The 26,594-nt window shown below is 28.2% G+C and overlaps 1 protein-coding gene across 1 annotated transcript in view; it reads right to left on the bottom strand.

Annotated features, from left to right (window-relative positions):
- LOC135956847 (cytokine receptor-like) overlaps positions 1-26,594 on the bottom strand; it is a 115,924-nt gene that overhangs the window by 34,133 nt on the left and 55,197 nt on the right. The window contains exons 3-4 of the mRNA XM_065507441.1: positions 8,350-8,468; positions 7,775-7,917 (exon numbers count right to left, since the gene is read on the bottom strand). Coding sequence (XP_065363513.1) covers positions 7,775-7,917; positions 8,350-8,468 — 262 coding nt within the window. The remainder of the gene's footprint in view (positions 1-7,774; positions 7,918-8,349; positions 8,469-26,594) is intronic.

Here is a 26,594-nt window from a genome sequence, read left to right as displayed (position 1 = left end):
ATTAAGTGTTATGAAAATTAATATGGTTCACCGAATGGTTCGGACAACTTAATAATGATAAATAGGTAAACATATTATGTCATGTACAACCATTAAATTTTAAGTTTCTATACGCGTAGTCATAATATGTTTAAGATGCAAACAAAATATGTTTACAACAACTAAATAGTGATAAATAGGTAAACATATTATATTATGTAGTCATAATATAATATGTTTAAGATGCAAACAAAATATGTTTACTTTTAATAGGCTTTTTTCCAACCATTTGTGAGTGTTGGTGTTTGTCTAAGCTGTGTTATTTTTACAAGTAAATTTTGGGTGTCTGTAATTCCCATTCGCTCTATAGTTTTATTTGTATATTATATTTAACTTTCCCAGAGCGAATAACAATAAATTTCAGTGAATTTGTCAAGAATATTTTAATTGGGAATTTAGTACCTCAAAACTAAAACCTATTAAAATAAAATTTTGTATTTATAAAAATAAATTTTAATAATAATATGATTTCATAAATATTATTATTTGGGTCATATTATGATTGATTTGTATCATAATATGATTATTTCAGAACATATTATGATATTCCATGGTACCAATAATGATCATAATATGTTTTGGACTACAAGCATAAATCTGATCATAATTTGTTGCTCTTAGTTTATGGTTACCACAACCATGTTTTTTCTCTGCGTGTGCTTATACACTTTTCATTTATAGCCCGAATACTTGCCGAAACCGACAGTTTGGTCAAGCTTTTCAGATATGTTTTTTAAGAATTTTCAGAATTATATATAAAAAGAGAGTTTGGAAAAGCGATTGCTGTCATTTATTAGACATCACACATCTGATACAAAGTTTTAGCCGAGTTGTCGTTACTCAATGACATGTTGTCATTACTCAAATACAACTCAAATACAATGAGAATAATATTGATGTTAAACAACTTGCCAAATCTTCGTCCAATCGAGATATATTGACCAATTGTTAAACGTAATTTGAACAAGCTGTGCCGAATCTTATATACCCTTCATCATATACTTCAAAATACAAATATTAAATATTTTTAGGTAAACAAAATTTATTTTTTTTCCATAGTTGTGTTTTGCATTTTTTGGAAAAAAAATTTTTCGAGTTATTTTAAAATTTTTTTTTTTTGGTAAAAAAAAAATTCGGGTTAAGTCCAACATACTATGGTCTTATATTAATGACTTAGTAATCCATACATAGGACAATTTCAGGTAATTTCAATTTAATTTCAGGTAATTTAAACAATATAATTTTCCGACCCTATAAGGTATATATATTCTGTCAGACATGCAAAATCGGTCCACAAATGGCTGAGATATGAGGAAAAAACCAGGACAACCTTGATTTTTGAGCTATTTTTGACCTATATCTGGATTACTAAGCTATTAATATAGACAATGTGGATATCTAATGATAGATATATTTCAAAGACCTTTGCAACGACGTATATAAGACCATAGTAAGTTGGACATACAATGGGCTAAAATCGGAAAAAATATTTTTTAACCCGATTTTTTTTTCACCAAAAAACAATTTTTAAAATTTAAAAAAAATTTTAAATAACAAATCCAAAAAAAAATTTTCCAAAAAATTAAAAAACAACTTTGGAAAAAAAAATATTTAAAATTTGTATTTTGAAGTATAATTTGGTGAAGGGTATATAAGATTCGGCACTGCCAAATATAGCACTCTTAATTGCTTTCATAAATAAATGGAAAAAAATAGTTTGAAGCCTTTTTGTAATTGATTTGAATTGAAGACATTTGATTAAGCTATTTTGTAATGGATTTGAATTAATGAAAACTTGAATGATTTAATAAGGAATTAATTCAATGAATGCAATACGTTTGAAGTACTAAGGATGAATTAAGACTATGAATTAATTCGTATTGAATTCTTTAAGCGAAATGTTAAGAGATAAAATTTAATTTGATTTTGAAAATTGAATTAAGAATTATACAATTAATTTGAATAGTTCGTTCTGTATTATTTATTACAAAGTGTTTACATGTTTTGAACTACACTGTATGTATTATAGGAATAATGGATAATAAATATATTTATCTATTTTTAAATACTACTACGAACAGCTGAATACACTGTAAGTAAATAAATAAATAAATATACTTTTATATTGTTGAGAGCATATATGTACATAATCGTATGTACAAGTACTTTAGGAGTTTTAATCGCGGTTACAACTGACATTATCATACACAAGTATGCACAAATATTCCGATTTTCTTATAGTTTTAAGGAAAAAACAAAAAGTGGGAAAATCAAGATAATAATTGTAGTGCACAACTAGGGTTTGCATTAACGAACTTGATATTGGAAAATCCATATTTCGAGAAACTTTTGAAATACAAACCTATCCCAAGTCCTCCAACTATTTTAGTTTTTGTAGCATTTCGAATACATGTAATTGTAATAAAACATATATATATATTTTGTTACTGTAATGTATGAAAACCATTTTCGAACATAATAAAAAACTTAGTAAAAAGCGTAAAATTTCGAAATCGAAACTAACGAATTCGATATTGCGTACCCTAATTCCAACTTAATCGAGTTTAATATTAAATTGCAACATAGTTTATGTTGTTTTAGTATTTGATTCTGCAAAATTCACAATAAACATTAAATTAAGTAGCATTTTATATTTAGCAATCACTTTGTATCATGTAGAAAATTTAAGTTTCTCCACTAACGTGATCTAGTCCACATTCCTAGTATGTACATGGGCACTTACTTTGGAATTACAAGTTCTAAACATATTTATTTACATACATTTACATACATGACACCACAATTTAAAATAATAATAAAAACAAAAACAACTAAAAAACTATTAAACAAATAAATTCGTTTGCAATGTTCATTGGAAAGTTAAAAGAGCGAATAACTGTCTGCAATAAATTTCTAATTGTTGACAGTTGCAAAAAGTAAATAAAGGGAAAACAAAAGAATTATCATACCAAGCTAAAAGTGTGACTGTTGCAAGTTGCAACAAGCCCAAATTAGTAATAACGTGGGAATGTTTTAATTTGTTTATACTCGTAAATAACGTAGATACAAATAGATACTTAATTTATAATATTGTTCACAATACCACAGTGTATAATTGAATTCATAGAAATTTCTATTAACTAAATAAAAAGGACAATTAGTTACAGCTAAAAACTACATATTTAATGGAAATTAATCGATTAATTGATAACGACATTTTCCTTTGCAGTTCCTTAGAATTTTTAAAACTTTAAAATTGTTTATTTAATCAAATGACACAAAATATACTAGTTTTGCCCGGTGCTCATCGCTATTCAAATCATAGTAAAATAAAAAATCTGAAAGAATTTTGTAAAATCTGCATGGAGTTATGACCAAATAAGTATTACTAAGTAATTCTTCTATACATTTTTAATAGCTAAAATAAAAAAAAAAAACGAAAAATATTTTTAAACACAAAACAGAAAGAATGTAATGTTTCTGCCAGCATAGTTTAGATTTTAGAGACTCACATGATAGTCCCCTTCCCACTATCAAGATCCCACCTGTTAGCTTAACTACGAACAATTCATTTTTTTATTTTTAAAAATATTATTTACATAAAGGGAAATAAACAACTCAGCAGGCTTTAGTCAATAAAACATTAAAAACATCGAATTCAATGAAGATAAACTAAATTAACAGTACCCAATCATTTGCACTACATTTCGCCAGCGTATTCAGTAACAAACAATTGTCAGATATTCGCCTTAAGTTTTTGAACATAAATTCAAGTAAAATAAAATCCTCTAAAATATACCATTACCAGGGCAACCAAAAATATGCTCTAAAAAAAGTGTTTTATGCGCATAAAATATGCACTTATAAACGAAAAATATGCTCTTAAAATATAAAAAATATGCACTTAAAAATAGTTTTATTACTGTTTGATTTCAACGTTTTCGATTGTACTGTCTTTTTCAATACATAAAAATAGTTTGATTCAATTCATTTTATTATATTTAGCAATAAATTACTATCTGTTTTCTTAAGTTTTAAACTAAATGATTGTTTTAGATTTCCGTAGAATTGATTTATCTCATCTTTTAAACTGCCTTATACTTCAAACTTTGTTTTTGTAAGTAGTAGTATAATATTTTTCTTGCTCAATCCATGTGCCCCATGTTCCGGATGTTCCAGATAAATTTCTCGAAATATTTATATTCTACATAAAGCTTTAAAAATCACTTTTATATCATTTGAATTATGTTTCACGTGAGAACGTGTGTAAGTTGTTGGTAAAAATTGCAATATATTTTTTTAATTCGGCTTCCAAAATTTAAATAGAATTATAAAAAATCCTTACAATAGTGGAATGATTTCATCTAGTGCGACAATTAAAGAAATCTTTTTGTTGGAGTTTTATGATTGGGACTCAAAATACCATGACATTTCCTATTTTTCTTCCTTTTTCATCCATTGTTTCGTCTAACGATATCCATGTATTCTTTTCTTTTTTCTTAATATCTTTTTTACAATTTGTCTAAATCTATCAACGTGCTTTGAACGCAAGACTTTCGATGGATCTTAATATTCTGAAGTTTTGTTTAATTTTATGTTAGTGGTAAACTGTTAATGCCCAACCATAACTGTCTCAACCTTAAGTTTCTTTTTTTAAATGTATCCAAAAATTTTGTTAAGAAGTTACCCATAACACAATTTAGAAATTTACATTTAATTTTTTACGTATTTTTACTATTTGTTCAATTTTAATAATTGTGTGAAACTATACTCATTTAAGTCAACGAAAATTCATTTAAGATAAGTCGATTATGGGTACTCTCATTTTTTCTTTAAGTAGCCTAGGCCAATTATCATTGGACCTTAACAAAATAGTAAAATATATAAATAAAAAATTACAATACAAACAATAAAATTGTATTAAGAAAACAAACTTATGAAAAAAAATGAAAATATGCAACAAAAATATGCAGTTATGAGTCAAATATGCAAAAATATGCTACAAAACGCAAAATATGCAGTAAAGAGCAAAATATGCAAAAATATGCACAAACAAATCAATGCCAAAATTCTTAAAATTGTCTGAAACGGATAAATAACTAACTCATATGTTTATACTACGCACAGCAAAAAATATGATATTGCATATTTTTGGTTGCCCTGACCATTACGATGGTATTTTTTCTTTTTTTCTCAAATGCTGGAGTATTCCTACTATTGACATCAATGACATCCCCATGTTAAATTCACCAGTCAATAACGTTCACCAGTCAATAATGGGTTGAAAATTTACTAGTGGTAATTCTCAGTGGCTAACTAATTCGACATAACGGAACTAGTTCAATGAACTGCAGGGTACATATTAGGGTATTAAAATTATTCGACTTTTCTCTTGTTCGAATAAAATTATAATAATTCGAATAAGAAATTTTAAATTGTTCGAATAATTCGATCAAACGTTTAAAATTAATCGAATTATTCGAATAATTAAATTTTTTTGAAAAAAAGTAAGGAATGAAGTTTTGATGCAGGTTTTTTAATATTTTATTGTTAAAGAAAAACAAGTAAGAGAGCTATATTCGGCTGTGCCGAATCTTATATACTCTTCACCAAATTATAGTTCAAATTACAAATATTTTTAGGTGAACAAAAGTTTTTTTTCCTAAGTTGTTTTCTTAATTTTTTGTAGGTCAAACTTACCATGGTCTTATATACGTCGTTGCAAAGGTCTTTGAAATATCTATCATTAGATATCCATATTGTCTATATTAATGGCTTAGTAATCCAGATATAGGTCCATAATCGAGGTTGTCCTGGTTTTTTCATCATATCTCAGCCATTTGTGGACCGATTTTGCTGATTTTAAATAGGAAACTTCTCGAAAGCATGTCTGACAGAATTATTGAAGATTTGGATCCCGAAGATATCTGCGGTCTTCAGAAAATTGATTTCAACAGACAGACAGACGGACATGCCTTAATCGACTCCGCTATCTATAAGGATCCAGAATAGGATGAAGATTACAAACGGAATGACAAACTTATATATATCCTTCTCACGAAGGTGAAGGGTATAACAAGAAATAACGTTAAAGTTAACAATTCAAGTATTGATAATGTTAAAAAACATTCAAAAACAAAGTCCATCATTCAATTTTATAATTCTTTAGTAAATGAATTATTCACTTTTTCTAAATTATTTATAACAAATGGTATTATACCCTCAAGCTCTATCCACGTTGCCGAATGTTTGCCTAATCAAGTGGTCTTAGGGAATTACACAAATCTGTCCAAAACTTGATATAATTGTCAGTGAACGTGGCTAATTAAAAGTCAGACAGTGCATGATTGACGCATTTATAAATACGCAAAAAGTTTCGATTATTCTACATAAAATTGTTCAAATTATTCGTTATTCGAAAATGGTAATTTTTACATTGTTCGAATAATTATTCACAAGAAAATATTCGATTAATCGAACGACCATTACTCGAATGAATACCCTAGTACATATAGATACACACAGTGATATTCTTTTCTATTGTTTAACTCGAACATTTTTTATATAGATAATAAAATAAATGTGGACAGATTTTAATCATTTAGGGCTTGTTTTATTTGGAACTTCGTTTTCTATATGTGTGAATAAAATTAATGCCGTTTTAAAAACCAAAAATTTCGAAATTTTTATAAAAAAATTATTTTTTTTTGCTAAACAAATTTGTATTTCTAAAACGACTGCGAAGATTAAAAACGTGTTAAGCCTTACTTAAAGGTAATTTTATTGCGGAATTTTTTCAGTTTATTTAAGTAACTAAACCGTTTTTGTGTTACGCGAATATACATATGTTGTGCAACCTCCTCCATTTTCGAAATATCTCGAAAATACGAGCTAACATAAAAAACGGTTAGCACCACTGAATTCAGCGTACCCGAATTAGTTTAATCCATTGGGTGCCCTTCTTGACAGAAAAAAGTGTAAATTTCGTGCACAGTGTCATTGAACACATAATTTATGTACTCAGGTGTACTACAAATTTAAAGTTCTCTTCGAATATTTCCTAAAATGTCTCAATTATTGTCTATATGTTTGATTTTATTTGACAAAAATAAAACTTATGGTTTGATTTTTATTTTAAAAATCTTTTTCTAATCTATTTTTGTCATTCTGTTTGTAATACATCAAAATATATGTCGCAGACTCACATTAACATATATGTATATTCTGGGTCCCGACGGAGCTAGTTGGCTGAAATTTTCCACAAATACTATCTGTTGATATCAGTCATATATATGTATGTATGTTGATTATGCGGAAATCCTGATTAAATTTTGCACAAATTACTTCTTTGAACACTAAAATTATACTGTAAAATATGGCGAAAATCGGGCTATTCTCAAAATTCTCAAAAATTACATAAACAATTATAATTGTCTTATAATAATAAAATTGGACATACACAAGTTTTATATGAACATTAATCTATTAAAATCAATTCATTAATTGTGAGGATCGGTCCATAATTAACCCTAACCCCCAAATAAAAATTAGAAATAATTTACATATGTATTTGTCTAAGCAATAAAATAAAAGTCAAATATAATTTTTAAAATTACATAAAATTCATAACAGTTACGGTATCTGTTTAAAACTTATTTTGATAGAAATTGTATCATAAAATAAATTAAAATTTAATTTTATTTGGAGACATTCACATGGTTAAATTAATAATTACCATTATTTGTTCAGATGGTTGTTTTATTGGCCGCTTTGATTTTTCTTCCAGGAACCATATATCTGTACTTTTGGGATTTGCAAGGCGACACGTTATGTTGGCATTATCCCCAATTAAAATTGATAATGTCTTCGGATCCATTTCTAAAATAATAATAAACAACATTTACATATTTATTTTTTGCAAATGTATTATATTTTTAAGGCCTTATTCATAATCAATTTTTAAATTTATTACAGGTTTATAAAACAAATTTTGTATGGAAATTTTGTTTTAAAAACTACTTATAAAATTTCGTTTAAATTGTGGAAAAAGCTTTTTTCACATTATCCAGCTGGCATATACTAGCCAATACTGTTTGTGTTAGATATAAACAGTTTCATATGCAAATCAACAGTAATCCAACAAAGAGCTAAAGAAAATAATGTATGTATGAATTTTAAAGAGTGATTTGTTTGTCCATATTTATTTACGATAGGACCTATGTATGTAAAATTATAAACTGGTATGTTTTCATGTATTATGTAAATACATAAAATTACATATTAAATTGCTATTATTTTAATTCAACTTACCGCCTGGAGATTTTACAGACGCCGCTGCTGTCATTAATCCTGCATAACCTGAACGTGCCGTCCATGTCCACGGTTGAATAGCAATAAGAAATGTTACGATGTAATGAAAACAACTGAAACTGAGAATAGGAAATTATGAGTAAAACATAAAACATATTAATTATACGAGTATCTATGATGTACGTAGTAGTAAAGGTATTTATAGACGGTAATACTGAGTATTAATATTTGTCAAAAACTCAAGTATTATTATAAAATTTCATCGTCTAAACAAAATTTGTATTAGATTTTCAAAAAATACAAATGATTTTTTTGATTTACGAACGGTATTTAAAATTTGTTTAAACAATTCAAAAACTTTTTATTTACATATGTATCGGGTATGTAGTATTTATAAATACAAATAAGGCAAACAAAAATGTCAAGAAAATATGAAATAAGAATAAAGTTAACAGAAAAATATCAATCAACAAAGAAATATAATATGTATTTGTAATACTATAGTGTAAACAATAAATGTTTTTTCGAAACGATTTTTTGAAATACCGAATGATTTCAATAATATTTTAATTTTGAAAAGTGTTAAGACTCAGTATTGCCGTCTATAAATACCTTAAGTAACACATACATAAATACTGCATATTCAATTGTATCTGTGTTTTGAAATATGCATGTGTGTATTTATTATATTAGATGGATTTCTGAATATGTTTATTTTTTTTATTTATGTGCGATATGTTGTGTATTTATGACATACATGAAAAGCTGGGTATAACGAATGCCGATATAACGAAAATCGGAAATAACGAATTTCGTAATTTCCCGGACTTTTTTCCTTTCCCGGGAGTAAATTAAAAAATCATTTCAATCCCGGGAATTTTTTAATACTAAATTAAACCAAAAACCAGTCAATTTTTCTTCGAATAAATTGTATTTTTTAATACTAAATTGAAATTTCTGAAATATAATTAGAAAATTCTAAAATATAATTAGACATTTCTGAAATTCAATTAGAAATTTCTGAAATACAATTGATAATGGTGTAGAACTTTAAAAATATATGGATATAATAGAATAATTCAATTAGCAACAAATTTGGCCATCACAAAGAATCTGAATATTGTAACTTTGGAAGAAAACGTATAAAGAAATTCCCGACACACATTTCCAAAAATTTTAAAAAAAATATTCCCTGGAATTTCCATGTAATTTTTCCCGCGTAGGAACCCTAAACGAATGAGCAAATAATTGCATAACAAAATTATATAACGAATAAAGTGAAATCATCCTTCTTTCTTCACATTCTAATATTAACCGATTCAATATTTTATTGCATAATTGAATTGTTTTAAAGTATAAATGTCGAAAAAAAGTGATTTTTACAATATGCAAAAAGTTTATAGATTTTTGGTAATTATTCGAACTTTATATATATAATTTGAAAGTAAATTTTTAATTAGGCTTAAGTTCATTGGCAGGATAGAAAATGCATTCCAATTTGCCAAGTGTCTAAAATTTTAGTATTCAGTGATATTCTTTGAATTATTACAAAAATGAACTTAAGCCTAATTAAAAATTTAATTTCAAATTATATATATAAAGTTCGAATAATTACCAAAAATCTATAAATAAAATACACATGGCACAGTAAAGACTAATATAAAATCAGTTTCCAATCTCCAGTTTGATTCAACGAATCAACACCAAGCAGTAAAAAGGAAAAACACAAAAACATACATAGCTGAAGAATTGTCAACCAAAGGTTGACTACGGCAACAGGCACACTAATAAATAATAAAAATTTGTAATAATAAGAATACACATATATAATAAAAAATATTTGAAATTTCCTCTAATTTGCAAATAATATAAATATGAATTTGGCTTCCCATATTCTAATTCCTAATAATAGTAAGTTAAATATATGAAGTTTACAATAAGACCTTGACAATGAAGATTGTTGATGACGCTCTTGGCTGGGTAGAAAATGCATTCCAATTTGCCAATTGTCTAAAATTTTAGTATTCAGTGATATTCTTTGAATTATTACAAATAAATTATAATAAAATGAACTTAAGCCTAATTAAAAATTTACTTTCAAAATAATATGCAAAAAGTTGAACTAAAATTTTGAAATTGTATAAAAATACATGATAATGTTCGATACAACGAATTTTTCAGTTTAACGAAATGGGCTGACATTATATTATTCGTTATACCGTACTTTGTCTGTACATATATGTATATTTATGTACATTAGACCTGCCCTTAAAAACAAAGTTGTCTAGGATACATCCATCCATTTTGTACGTTGATATTTAAAACTGTTGCAAATCATGGTGACAATTTGGTAACGGAAAACGATTAAAAGTTGTTAAAAAAAAACATATGGCTAGCCTGGAACTAAAGTGTAGTTTGAAAAAATTTAAAATAGCTATAAATTCTAAAGTGATTAACGATAACCATATTTTGTTGACGTAATAACACATACATAGATCACTTTTGCCTGGATTGAATTATCAAAAATATTACGTAGACCAATTTAGTTCCAGGCTAGCCATATGGGCAATTCCACGAGAATGACTACCACGACTGAAAACCCAAAAACCCTTCAAACTTTTTTTCAAGATGATTTGAATAGGAGAAAACACTAAAATATTACTATGTGTAAGTATTAAGAGCTTCTTACAACATTTTACTGGCAAAAATATTAGTTTAAACTGACTATATTTAATTTTTTAATTTAATTGGCTTGTTTTAGGCTAAAATTGCGGTTAAAACTAAGCTCCCAATTAGCATATAGTGTGAAATGAATCTAATTCTGATAGGTTATTTGCTATTATAAAATTGTTTTTTGAAACCGAATGTACGTTTTCTATTAATTTTTTTAGTTTTTGTATATACATATATATTTACAGAATATATATTGTTTTATTTGGACAACAATGTTTCGGAAGAACTTTTTATTATTTTAAAATATTTAAACCCTCTGAATGGAATATAAGGCCCAACTTATTTTTCAGATACTCTTATTTTTGCAAAATCGATTGCACTCTATATGCGTGCAAATATCACGAACGATGATATGGAATTGGCCATATGTAGATCACTTTTGCCTGGATTGGATTGATTTATAAAAAATATTACTTAGACCACTTTAGTTACAGGCAAGCCATATGAAATTTCTTTTGTTTTTAAATATTGTTTGAGATTTAGTATATATTTTAGGGTTCCTACACCAACAATTTCTTTATAATTGTAAAAGTTTCAGTATTATTTCTGCACTATTGAGTGATTCGATTGTGGTTAGTTTTTTCGATTCTAGCAACAGAAAATCAGTTGATAAAGAAGTAGTACGATTGATATAAACGAATTGTAACCAATACTAAAATTGTTCAACTACTTCAGTAAAATTCGTTTAATAAGACATAATCATTCGATTAGCGATAAATTTGGTAACACAACCAAAACTGTTTCCTCTGTTAATAACATAATTAACAATATCTCTTCTAACATCCAGTAATAGATATGCAAAGCTATGCCGAATCTTATACACGGACAGACTAACGTTGTTATATCAGTTTTCCTACTATAGGAATCCGGTTACAAGAATTCTTTAGCGTATTCCATTTTTAGTTATTAATATCTATGATAAATGAATAGGTTCTAGGGAGTGTTTTAAATAATGGACATTTGTACCATTACTATTCATAGAATTAGCCAGATTTTCATAACGTAATTCAAAATAAGTCCTAAAACACTAATAGCTCATGTACATTTTCTTTGGCCAGTGAAAAAACTTTGCAAAACCTTGAAAAGCTTTATTTGTTTATGAGCTTCTTTCAAAGCACTATAGTTGCACCACATTGTTTTTCAATAATATTTAATAGTCATTGCAATTAGAATATTCAAAAAAGGCATTTCCGTTTGAAAAAGTTTTGGTTTTTATGACCAATTCCAATTGATTAAAACAAAGATTAGATATCAATCATGGTCTCCAAAAATTCAGTAGATTAATAATATTTTATATATTTGATAATACTTTTGACACACTGTTCTGACCTGAAGCAGACCTAAAATTAGTTGGTGATCAGTTAAATTTTTCATTAAAAATTAATTTTGAATAATATTTTATGTTTGTTTGTAATTTGTAAAAATATACATATTACTTGCAATCAATTTTATTTTTTAGTAAAAAATAAATAAAAAAATGTTATTGTAAATAACTAAAAAGCGTAACCGGGGCTTTCAGCTAAAACATTTTGCAATTCATCGAATAAACCGAAGATCCGTTTTCCAAAAAAGTCATGAAAGCAAATCGAAAATTCCAAGAAAAATATTCGGTTCCATTTACAATATCCTCGTTATAACGTATCGCTTAGAGATAGAGTGAATTCTATTTAGTATATTTTCATCCAATACAAAGTAATAAACGAATTATGAATGACGAAAATGGCAAATGGAAAGCTGATAAGATATTTCATAATATAGATTAAGCAGAATTTAAATAATTAAAAATTTCCTAAAATTGTTCAATAAATATGTATGTATGTATGTATATGAATTGCGTTTTCTAAATAGAAACACACTTTAAGTAAATGAGCTTATTTTCTAAGAAATCTAAAATAATTAATGGCGCAAAAAAAAATAGTATTACATATTAGTTTGTTTTTACGAAAAATAAAAATAATATTTATTAACGCATTGGGAATTTAGGAAAACATAACATAAAATATTATTAAAAAATTTATGTAAAATATACATATGTATGTATATCGGGTATATAGCCAACTACAGAAAATCACATTAAAAACTATTCATATTCATATATACCGTATATGTATCTTATGCAAATACTTATCCGAACGACAAGAATTTTTATATTTAGATAGCTTACATGAGTGATTGGATTCTAGTCTTTTGATATACTGTTGAGGTGTCTCTGCAGCACTCGATGAAGATGCACTGCGACGCATTTGCTGAAGCCGTGATTCTCGTTCTCTTTCCGTTTTGCGGCTTTAGACGTAGAAGCTTAGAAGCCCGGTAACAAATTTTATTTGAATAAAACCGTTATTTTTTTTTAAAGTGGAATGCGCAGAGTTATTTAAAATATTATTTTCTTTTCATATGGAAATTTCTTATTCATGCACATAATATGCAAGAGTAAACTAAATTGTTTATCACAGACCGAAAATAAAAAATCTGACTTTACACTGCTACCCAAAAGGCTTTTCTGAAGGTTCCGTGAAAATTTCATCAAAATCGCTCCAGCCATTTTTGAATCCATACAGAACATCTATTTTTATGAAATATATATCATTAGCGGTATAATCTAAAAATTTTATTTTTACACGCCCTCCGCCCACAGACCGAATATCAAAAATCTGACTTTACAGTGTTATCCACTGGGATATTCTATATTATATACATATATGGGCTATATTTTTATATATGGGGGATAAACGTGAACCAACTTTTAAAATCGATGTCTTCCGATCGAGATGAAATTTGAACCGAGGTTAGACCTATTGGATAGTAATTCATACACAATTTTTCAACAAGATCGGTCAAGAAGTCTCTGAGTTATAGGGGGTCAAAATTTAACATTTTGGCCAAACATGTGATTTTCTCACTTATTACCTATTGTTCTTAGCAAAATGTGTCCCAAATAGTTTAGGTAGCTATTTCTCCAATCTTTCGAAAAAAATATTTAAAAAAAAATAAAAAAATTTTAATATTTTTTTTCCGAAATCAAAAACTTTTTTGTTTTTTTTTAAATCGGCCCTTTTTTCTTAAAATAAAGCTTAGATATTTTCCTTTAAGACCTATTTGGTCGCTTAGTGGGATGCGAGTTCGATATATATCAAAATAAATGTTTTGTTACTCAACACATGCAATTTTTGACTTTTTTTGCAAAATCAAAAATTTTGTTAACTTTTTTTTCAAAATGGACCCATTTTTAATTTTATTTTTCAAAAAAAAGTTTAGATATTTTCCTTGAAGACCTATGGTCTCGTAGTGGGATGCGAGCTCGATATCTATAAAAATAAATGTTTTGTAACTCAAAACATGCAATTTTTGACTTTTTTTCAAATTCAAACTTTTTTCCAACAAAAATTTTTTTTGCTCAAAAGAAAGCTTGGGTCTATTACTATAAGACCTATTTGGTCGCTTAGTGGGATGCGAGTGGAATACATAGAAAAATAAATGTTTTGTAATTCAAGATATACAATTTTTGATTTTTATACCCTACACCACCATAGTGGGGAGGGTATTATGCGTTTGTGCAGATGTTTGTAACGCCCAAAAATATTAGTCTAACACCACCTTAAAGTATACCGATCGACTTAGAATCACTTTCTGAGTCGATTAAACGATGTCCGCCCATCTGGCTGGCTGGCTGTCCATTTAAACCATGTGCGCAGAGTACAGATCGCAATTTTGAAGATATTTCGATCAAATTTGGTACATATAACTTTTTCGGCGCAAGGACGAAGCCTATTGAAACTAAATGAAATCGGTACATTATTTCACCTAGCCCCCATACAAATGTCCTCTCGAAATTGGACTTTATCGGTCATAAATGTTTAATTTATATGTATATGTATCTACACAAATTTCGCTCCAAATAAGTTTCATATATACAAAATTCATGTCACCAAATTTTGTTACGATCGGTCCATATAGACCCGCTTCCGAAAATCAGAAAAAAATCTCCTAAAAATGTTGGTATATACACAAAATTAAACATAAATAACTGAAATTTTAAAAGAAAAATGTTTTTGCTCTTTTACTTAGTGTAGGGTGTTATATGGTCGGGCTTGACCGACCGTACTTTCTTACTTGTTTTTTTTCCGAAGACATCGATTTTAAAAGTTGGTTTACTTGACGTGAAATCCTCCATATATATGAGATAAGTTTGTGAAACTCGTTAAAAAAGGGCCCTTTGAAAAAAAAGTCAAAAAAAGTTTTTGATTTCGGAAAAAGATATTAAAATTTTTTTATTTTTTTTTTAATAAAATCGGAAGAAATCTCATATATAGGAGATAAATTTGTGAAACTCGTTAACTTTCTGCATTATTTTACACAAACATTTATATTTATTTATTTAACCATTATATCTCCTTTGGATCAAAGTGATACACAAACTATAATATTGCTAAAATTCTTTAATATTTTTCATTATTTGATGAAAATGTACTATTATTTAAATACAAGAATTACAAAAACAATTTGTTTCCATACAAATGATTGCAACTCACTAATGTACAATATCTTTTGTGATTTTTAAATCAGAATTTCAGTTGTTTTTAAATACTTTTTATGGAAAGCTTAAACTCATGTTGTGAATACATACTAGGCTGTATTCATAAAATACATATTCAAAAATGTTTAGCACTAAATATTTGTTATCAAAACAAATGGAGAGTGAAAAACAACGTTTTTCTTATTAAAAACAGCGAATGTGACATGGAATTGAACATCTCTAATAAATAATATCAGTTTTCAACAATAACAAGAAATTATCAATTCTTTAAATCGTTCTACATTGTACATGCATATTATTTACTCCTATTATGTATACATACATACATACGTACACGGATGATATTCATTTGAAATATGTATTTCCATTTAAATACACAATATTCAAGACAGAATATTTTTTATTTAAACTCAACAAAGAAATAGGGAACCATATCCATATTATAAATACGTTTGATTTGATGGTTGGTTGGTTAGTTAGTTAGTTAGTTATTCAATTCAATTCCAAAATAAGAAACCACCACTAACAATCAGATTTTAACGCGAAATGACATAAAGTCGCACAAATTGTGCAAAGCCGAATAATAAAAAACAAACGACTTTTTTCAAGTCAATGCACAATTGGCAAGAATCTACTCTACGTCGGGCACTATGGGGCTCTATGGTTATTGATAGACAATTGCTGGGCCTAGTCAAGTGTGATCGGATACAAATGTTCACACCATTTGGTTAAAATGATTAGTTTTGTTCAATATTTGTAATATCAGTAAACTTAATAGAACAGCTAAATTTCCAGAAATATTTATGAATACTATACCACTAAGGGAGGTTGTGTAACTGACTATGAACTCCTTACAATGTACTAGATAGTTTGTGATTGATAGAATCGAAGGCTTTGCTAAAACTAGTAAAACAAAAACTGATCCATATCTAATTTTCTCAATGACATCCAAAACCAAAGTATTTGTACTATGACCAGCCTTATAGCCTGACTTCTATTATTTTACTGCAAACTGAACGAATACTTATAGGTCTACAATCTGTAGTATGGAATTGAGACAATTCTAGTAAGTTTCCAGTTACTCGGATACATATGTATGTATGTATTTGTCATGAAAATCTATATATGGGGCATTTCGTGTCAAGTGATCCAACTTTTGAAATCGATGTCTTCCAACTCAGATACAATTTTTCAACAAGATCGGTCGAGAACTCTCTGAGTTAGAGTTACAAAATATTTATTTTGATATATATCCCACTCGCATCCCACTAAGCGACCAAAGAGGTCTTCAAGGAAAATATCTAAGCTTTATTTGAAGCAAATAAAAAAGTTCCCATTTTGAAAAAAAATTCAAAAAAGTTTTTGATTTCGGAAAAAAATATTAAAAATTGTTTATATTTTTTTCGAAAGATTGAAGAAAGAGCTATCTAAACTATTTGGGACACATTTTGCTAAGAACAATAGGTAATAAGTTACATGGATAAGAAAAAACCCTTCTTAGCCAAAATGTAAAATTTTGACGCCCTCTAACTCAGAGAGTTCTCGACCGATCTTGTTGAAAAATTGTGTCTGGGTTACTATCCAATAGAACTAACCTTGGTGTAAATTTCATCGAAAGACATCGATTTCAAAAGTTGGTTCACTTGACATGAAATGCCCCATATATAAAAATGAAATGGCCCATGAATGTAATGGCATCACGGGAAAAAAACGGCTGCAGCGATTTGGCTGATTTTTTTTATTCGATTCGATAAAGAAAAAAATCAAAAATTCCGTTTAAAACTGTAATAAAAAAACCCCGAAATTTAGATATTTTATTTGCAAATAAATAAGAACATTCAGGTGTATGTGGGTTGGAGAAACTTGAAGAACTAACATTAGTAAATAGCTACCGGGCGGAGCCGAGTCGGTCAACTAGTTGTATTCACCCCTATTATGTATGTCGTTGTCGACATTAATTCACATCGACGGCGCTAAAATGGTATTTGCGAAGTCAATATCGATAACAATTGTAAACTATTGACAGCACTTTGCAATTTTCTAAGGCGCGTTAAAGTCGACATTGACTGAAAACGAGTCTTTTCTGTCGATACGATATTTGACAATGACTCATACAAAAATTAAAAATTGTTGCGATTAGAGAAATTAAAAAAAATAAAATCAACAATGGGAAGCAATTTGAAACCGTAATGGCAGAACGTAGAGCTGCAATTTATTTTTATTTATACATATTTTATTTTTTTCAATTAATTTTAAACATGGCCACATACTATCATAGTGTAAAAAAATATTTCGCCCGGCCGAGTGCCGGCTGCATATGAAATATTTACTAGCGAAGCCGGTGTTCGAAATATTCAAATCATAGCTTCTTTTCATTACATTGAAGCCTAAGGATTTGTTTCACTGGAATCCAATAGAAAAAGGCAATTTTTATATGAATAAATATAATATAAATATTGATTTAGCGTCGAGGTGATATCGATGTCGACTCGAAGTGACAACGACTACACGCCGACAACAACATACATTATAGGGGTGATTTTAAATATGCAATACTTTTCCTTAGCTGGATGACTGGTTATAGTATAGGGGGAATATTAATTTATTCAATATTCAAAGTTCATGGTTGCAAAAGTTTAAGTGGCACAGGAATAATCTTATCGATAGAGAGCAGTATTTGCCAAGATATATAATGATAGTTTTGAGCTGCTATAGGCATTGAATATAGATAATATTATCTTAAAGAAAGATATCACAAAGAGGTTGTAATGACCTTCAGACCCCAATCATATTCCAGGTATTAAGAAAACAGACGAACTTGCAAGGGAAGTTGTAAGTTTTTGCCCTAGCCTGCAAAAGTCAGTAGATACTCCATAATCCATAATCGATAAATCATTATGAATATACATCTCCCTTTTTGGAATGATAAAATAAAATTGAACTTAAATACTCAAATGGGATAAAATAATAAAGTCTGTAGAGAGATAAACGTTGTTTGGTTTTAGGATGTCTCCCAACATATTTTGGGTCTAGTCACTAGACCAGTGATGTTCAAAAATAAAAATGAAGATGTATTGGTGAGAGAGCTACCCAGCAAACATAATGTCGAACATTTAAAATAAGAACAAAATAATGAAAGTTTAGATTTAGAATTTTTTTCACATATAACCAATTTATTTAATGAATGTAATTTAAATTTTAAGGAAAAGAAAAAATATGCATTATACGGCCTAAATTCTATTTAATTTTGTATTTATTTTTGACTTTGTTATTATGTGTTCAATTGCAATTGAAACGCTTGTGTTTGCTATGCTTCGTCCAAAAACAACCAACAACAATGCTTAGTAAATGTCTGAAAAAAATGACGATAGTCCGTCGCATGTGTTTTCATCGAGAGCTAAACGATGAATGAACAAAAGTTTTTAAAAGAGCGTAACAAATGTGTGTAAATTTTTCAAACAATTGTTGTATGGCGTGAACATTACTGCACTAGACCAGTGATGTTCAAAAATAAAAATGAAGATGTATTGGTGAGAGAGCTACCCAGCAAACATAATGTCGAACATTTAAAATAAGAACAAAATAATGAAAGTTTAGATTTAGAATTTTTTTCACATATAACCAATTTATTTAATGAATGTAATTTAAATTTTAAGGAAAAGAAAAAATATGCATTATACGGCCTAAATTCTATTTAATTTTGTATTTATTTTTGACTTTGTTATTATGTGTTCAATTGCAATTGAAACGCTTGTGTTTGCTATGCTTCGTCCAAAAACAACCAACAACAATGCTTAGTAAATGTCTGAAAAAAATGACGATAGTCCGTCGCATGTGTTTTCATCGAGAGCTAAACGATGAATGAACAAAAGTTTTTAAAAGAGCGTAACAAATGTGTGTAAATTTTTCAAACAATTGTTGTATGGCGTGAACATTACTGCACTAGACTCTAGTGCAGTGATGTTCAAAAATAAAAATGAAAATGTATTCGTGAGAGAGCTACCCAGCAAACATAATGTCAAACACTTAAAATAATAACAAAATGAAGAATGTTTAGATTTAGAATTTTTGTAAAATAAAACCAATTTATTAAATGAAGTAATTTAAATTTCAAGCTAAAAATGAAAAAAAAAACATTGTAAGTCCGAAATTCTCTTAAATTTTGTATTTATTTCTGACTTTGTTTTATTGTGTTCAATTGTAATTGAAACGCGAGTGTTTGCTATGCTTCGAACAAAAACAACCAACAACAATGCTTAATAAATTTCTGAAAAAAAATTACGATAGTCCGCCACATGTGTTTTCTTCGCATGCTCAGCGATGAATGAACACAAGTCTTTAAAAGAGCATAACAAATGTGTGTAAATTTTTCAAACAATTGTTGTATGGCGTGAACACAGTGTTGCCACCAAGAAAATTATAAACTACACATGCCTCATGCCTAAATTACACATACGAGAAAAAATTACACACGTAAATAAATTTTCGTGATTTCAATAGGTGAAATTGTCTAAAATTGTCATGAATATAAAAGGTTTGTCACAGTGGACTCTGGGATGTTTGGACCAAATACGATCACTTTATTGTCAATGGACAATTTTCACTTGCGTTGATTTTAATTTATCCAGGAATTGGATATATGAGGGGTATTAAAGCAAGGTTAGCAATCTCAGCCAATCATCAGCCAAAAATGTCAATCCCAAATACGCTTTTAACAAATATTAATCAATGTCCATTCGGAAATTGTTACATTTCTATTAAAAATTTAACAATATTTAAAAAATAGCACACTGTTTGCTTTCGAATTTTATTTTATTCCTAATTTATATTAACTGCTTTGAAATCAGTTTTATTTTCAGTTTCAAAGATAAATATTTTTTACTATTTGTTTAAAAATTATAGCTCTGGCCATTTTCCTTCCCAGTTAATACTTTACCAGTAATTTATCTTGTAACGTTTATATTTTTAAAATTTGTAGTTATAAATTTGAAATAAAGCTTCCAAAATAGTAGGTAAATTTTATTGTTTATTATTTAAGACACAAACCAGAAACCAGACAGACAATAGCATAAACACAAAACAGTTCTTACGGGTATAAAAAATAACTAGTAACAATTTGTAAATAAATTTTTCTCACACAAATTCCTACGTTCTCGTTTTTTCCTCTTAAAATTGGCTAACGTTACCCCGAAATAACTGCAATTACCGTTACCGATATAATAGTTTATACCGTTATCTGTAAATACCGTTACCTATAAACCGTCTATAAACAATTTAAAATTATAACAAGTAAGAGTGCTATATTCGGCTGTGCCGAATCTTATATACCCTTCACCAAATTATACTTCAAAATTTTAAATATTTTTAGGTAAACAAAATTTAGTTTTTTTTCAGTTTTTTAATTTTTTGGAAAAAAAAAATTTTCGATTGTTATTTTAATTTTTTTTTTTTAAATTTAATTTTTTTTTTTTTAAATTTTAAATTTTTTTTTTTTTTAAATTTAAAATTTTTTTTTTTTTAAATTTTAAAATTTTTTTTTTTGTTTTTTAATTTTTTTTTTTTTAAAAAAAAAATTCGAGTTAAAATTTTTTTCCCGATTTTGACCCATTGTGGGTCCAACTTACTATGGTCTTATATACGTCGTTGCAAATGTCTTTGAAATATCTATTATTAGATATCCATATTGTCTATATTAATGTCTTAGTAATCCAGATATAGGTAAAAAAATAGGTAAAAAATCGAGGTTGTCTTGGTTTTTTACTCATATCTCAGCCATTTGTGGACCGATTTTGCTGATTTTAAATAGCAAAATTCTCGAAAGCATGTCTGACAGAATTATTGAAGATTTGGATCCTGAAGATATCTGGGGTCTTCAGAAAACTGATTTCAACAGACAGACAGACAGACAGACGGACAGACAGACAGACAGACGGACATGGCTTAATCGACTCCGCTATCTATAAGGATCCAGAATATATATACTTTATAGGGTCGGAAATGAAAAATGTAGAAATTACAAACGGAATGACAAACTTATATATACCCTTCTCACGAAGCTGAAGGGTATAAAAATACAAATTTTCGATTTTGGGTTATATTGAAAATTAACGTTTTTCCAATAACAATTTGTAATAACTTGTAAAAATGTATAGTTATTGAATAGTATTTGTTGTTTTATATTTTTATCATGTTGGAATTAAAATTCTTATATACATATAAACTAAAATTTAGTTTCTATTACCAATATTACGCAAACAAAACTATCACAAACGGAGAAATGTCCACCTGGAAAACCAAACATAGCAATCTCCAAATTACTTATCCTATTTTTCTGCAAACCTTAATGTTAATTTAGTTCAAACTTGATTCTTACCTTCATCTTATATATACGTTTTTTGGTGATACACTTTTAAGTATGTTATTGTCCGCCAATATTAATAAAACACATATGGTTTTCGAATTTCGGCCACCGGGCGATCCTAGTACATATAATTCCATTATACTGAGTAACAAACGAGTACAATATAATAAATATGAATACATTTAGAGATACTGGATTTTTATTTATCAACTAAAATAGAGGATATAGCTACTTTCCCTCATATTAATGTACATATTTATTTCAGTCGGTTTTGAAATCTGAACAATCCATAATTCATTCATTCAATTAAAATCCAAAATATAGATAAAAGACATCCATTGACAATATATTTTGGATATAATTGGAATTTAAAATTACACATGAATTACACATTCACTCAATTACACATGGGCTACACATCCAAGTTAAAATTACACACAATATGTGTAATTACACATGAAGTGGCAACACTGCGTGAACATCACTGGTCTAGTGATAAGCGCTCGTGAACTGGACCATTAAAAAAATATTTTTTTTATAATGCACATACAGTTTTAGCAAATGGTGAAGCAAAACGTTAGGTGAAATGGAGTCGTTAAATTGTGAATTTTAAACATTGTTAAATGTAATACTCCGATTTACTTTATTTACACAATTGAAATTGGTTTCAATTTTTGATAGCGTAAAATGTACTTTTTATTAACCAGTTGGGACATATAACAACATTTTGATGCTATATTTAACTATTAAATTTTTTAATTTTTTGGGTTGAATAAATCAAGAAGCAGAAGCAGAGTTGAATCACAACAACAAATACAATGCATTTTTAAGAAATTGAATTTATTAAAATCATCTTTTTTAACTGCAACCATTCAGAGTTAAAACCATTCATAAAATTATAACAATTCTTAGATATCTAAATTTTTCTTAGTAATCTGGCTCTTGCAAACCAAAGAAAAAGAAGAAAAAAATCCCCTAAACAGTAATCAAAAAGCAAGAGTCTCCATCCAATTCATACACACAAACAACTGTACGATCCCTACCAGAGTACCTTTTTTGCTGAGACATGAAGACGCAACTTTGTACGTAGTATGGACTAACTGCTAGTTAATTTCCAACCATACTAAACAAAAGAAAATACTCACCAGATACATAGAACAGTGTCGCTGAAAACAATTTTAACAACATTTTAAAGCTAAAGGCTAATGTACAATAACGAGTAGAGATGAGCGACATTTCCATAACTGTGATTTAATAACTGATTGGTAACAACTGTTATTGAATATAGCAAGTAACTGGTACATTTAAGTCGCTATTTCATATTTTTCATCATTCACTCTTAACAACTGTTTTATATAGCAAGTAACAGATATTTTTAATGTTTAACATACTATTAATACACAGTTATATGAGGGTCTCTACCACACAGTGTATAAAATGCAAGGTTGCCAATCTAGCCCTTTTCCGGCTAGATATAGCCGAATGTTTATTTTGTCCTGGCCTTTTTTATTTTAAACTTTTCTTTAATATTTTTGGAATTTCACAACTTTTTTCAAAAATAAAACTACAAAGAAACATGTTAAACTTCGCATAAATATACAGTACAAGACAAAACTGTTCACGAGTATTTGAAATTTTAGTTTACACATTATTTCTGGCACATAACAACTGGTCTGATAATAATTTCCTTTTGTTAATTGTTAAGCACTCGATTTACTATTATCTGGTAACTCACTCTGAAACTAACGGAACTTTTATACGTTTTTTCGCTAAATCATACGATAACTTCTCCTTTGACGATTGGAAACAAGGTACTTGGTCTGATGAAACTAAGATTAATCGAGCACTTTTGGACTATTTTGAAACGGAACATTTTTTCCGGAAATGACCCGTAGTTGAACTGTGCGAGCGAGCCCTTCTAACATGTCAAAATATAAGAACAAGCATTTCGGAAAATCTTGTAAATAGAGGCCTTTTCGGAAATGCATTACTGCACTGCATTTGATGCGCATCCGTGATTAGTTTGCGATGCTGATGCAAATCAGCTGAAGCTGATGCGCAAACAATGAATTTTTCATTTTTATGATGCGCAGACAATGCATTTTTCATTTTTGTGATGCTTGTTTGATGGTTTTTTGCGCATCATCTGTTTCAGTGTTGCTTTTTAGAACTCAACACATTTGCACTGTTGCCAACTTTTGCATTTTAGAACGTACTGAGCATCAGATGCAGCGCAGTGAGGCATTTATATTTTGAAACAAGGGAAAAAACTGTTCACACCGACTTTTGTTTTAAGAGTAGTATATTGTATTTAATCCAATTTTTAAATTTAGTTTTTATGTATTGTTTGTGTTAGGTTTGTGAACGGTTTTGTCTGGTACTGTATATTTGCTTTTTAGATATACATATTACATATGTAATTTCATGAGTCGTTTTAAAAAAATGAACTTTGAAATTTTTTAAAATACAACGTATCAGGAGACTAGACATATTTAAAAATATAATTTAACTTTTCCTTAATTGCCCAGTTATAATTAAAATATATCACGAAGTGTATACATTTATACAATATTATAATATTTTGTATAATTTTTACTGATATTACAATTTTTTAATCTGTTAAAAAATTTAATATATTGTATACTAGTAAAGTCGACCTCACTAAAGTCCATCTAAAACAGTCATTTTTCAACGCAAAATCTTCAACATAAAATACATTGCATTTTCGGTACCCATGCTACAAAACTTGGGCTGCCTCACCACGACTTCTGCAGGAGTTGTCTTCTTTTGTAATTGTCCCGCACTGGGTGATCTACGTGCCAGGCTTTGAATTCTCCAATTCTTCTCTCCTCTTACTACTACAATTTCTATCTATGCTTTATCTTGCTAACTTTACTCTTACTCAACCTATAGATCTCCCACTTCTTTTACTTCTCTTTCTTCTTTACCTTATTTTCTATCTTCACAGGTACCACAAAGGGAACAACCAAGTGAGCTGTGCTAGACGAAGGTTTTGGACGGCTGCCCGAAGACCTAACCTAATTGAACATAAATAAGTTTCATACATATGTAATTCACACGATCTAATTGGATGACGATCGGTCTATAATATGGTTCCCGGAAAAATTTCCCGGGAATATTTTTTTTGTAAATTTTCGGAAATGTTTGTCGGGAATTTCTTTATAAGATTTCTTCTTAAAGTTGCAATTAGTGTTTATAAAAAACCGACTTTTTAAAAAACCGGTTTGACGGTTAACCGAAAAATGGCCTTTTTTAAAAAACCGGTTTTTCGGTTAACCGACATCGAAAAAACCGGTTAAACCGGTTAACCGTCATATATGAGTAGAAAACATAAAATGTACAAAAAAGTATATACAGCTTTAAATTTTTTAATTTTTAGTAGTCAGGAATGGTTAATATTAAATAACTATAAATATACAAAATTGCTAAGTCCATTTATTTTGTAAAAATTTCAAAATTATTATCTCAGTCAAATGGAAATGATTATAAATATGTTACTAAATATAAAATACTTGTTTTAATTATTGGTTTATTCATTAAATTTCAACCAAAAAATGTAAATCACTTTTTCGATTTAATATTTGATAACTTTGAAATTTATTGGTTTATTCATTAAATTTTATTGGTTTATTCATTAAATTTCAACCAAAAAATGTAAATCACTTTTTCGATTTAATATTTGATAACTTTGAAATTTATTTTCACCTCTACTTTCTGATATGAAAGACACAGACAAAGACAAAGTCCCAAAAAAGGACCTATAAGATGTAAACGCACTTCCACTTAGCTGTGATTATTTGTTATTATAAAAAACTCCATTATCAGATTTCCTAAATATTTCAAATAATTAATTTTAGAACGTTTTTTGTCTCTCCTGTAATATTTCTGAAAAGCTAACGAAATTATTAATAAATTAAAATTTTATGAACAAAATACACTAATGAAGTCAAATTTATTGAAGGAAGGTATGTACATCGAATTCAATTTAACGTTTGCCTAAACATATAGAATTTTAATAATTTCAATATGTGCAAAAAAGTTTTTAAGTAAACTCATCGCCCTCTATTATTTAGAATCATTGTAATTCTTAAAAATATTAATCTAAAGAGTTTTGTATTGTCCAATTTTCACATCAGTCCAACAATGAATACTAAAAATGCACAAAAACGTGAGATTTATCAATTTTAGTCCCAAATTTTAAAAACCGGTTAACCGAGTGATAAAAACCGGATAAACCGGTTAACCGAAAATCAACATTTTAAATTAACCGGTTCGCAAAAAACCGAGATTTGGAAGAAAAACCGGTTTTTCGGTTAACCGGTTAACCGGTTTATAAACACTAGTTGCAATATTCAGAATCGTTGCGATATTATTCTATTATATCCATATATTTTTTCGGTTCTAGCAAAGAAGCATTACGGTTGAAATAATCGAATTTTTTCACTCATCTCAAGACACATTAGAAAAATTCGGTTATTAAGAACGAATGTAATTTAAGTTTTATTAATTACAATGTACAACAGCATTTTTGGAACAGATTAGCGACCCTATCATTCTGAAAGGACATGTTGAGTAGATAATTTTTATAGAAAAAAC

Source organism: Calliphora vicina, chromosome 4, assembly GCF_958450345.1.
Source record: "Calliphora vicina chromosome 4, idCalVici1.1, whole genome shotgun sequence".
Classification (NCBI taxonomy): Eukaryota; Metazoa; Arthropoda; class Insecta; order Diptera; family Calliphoridae; genus Calliphora; species Calliphora vicina.
The sequence above is the reverse complement of the archived record's forward strand: the minus strand, read 5'-3'. Positions and strand labels throughout refer to the sequence as shown.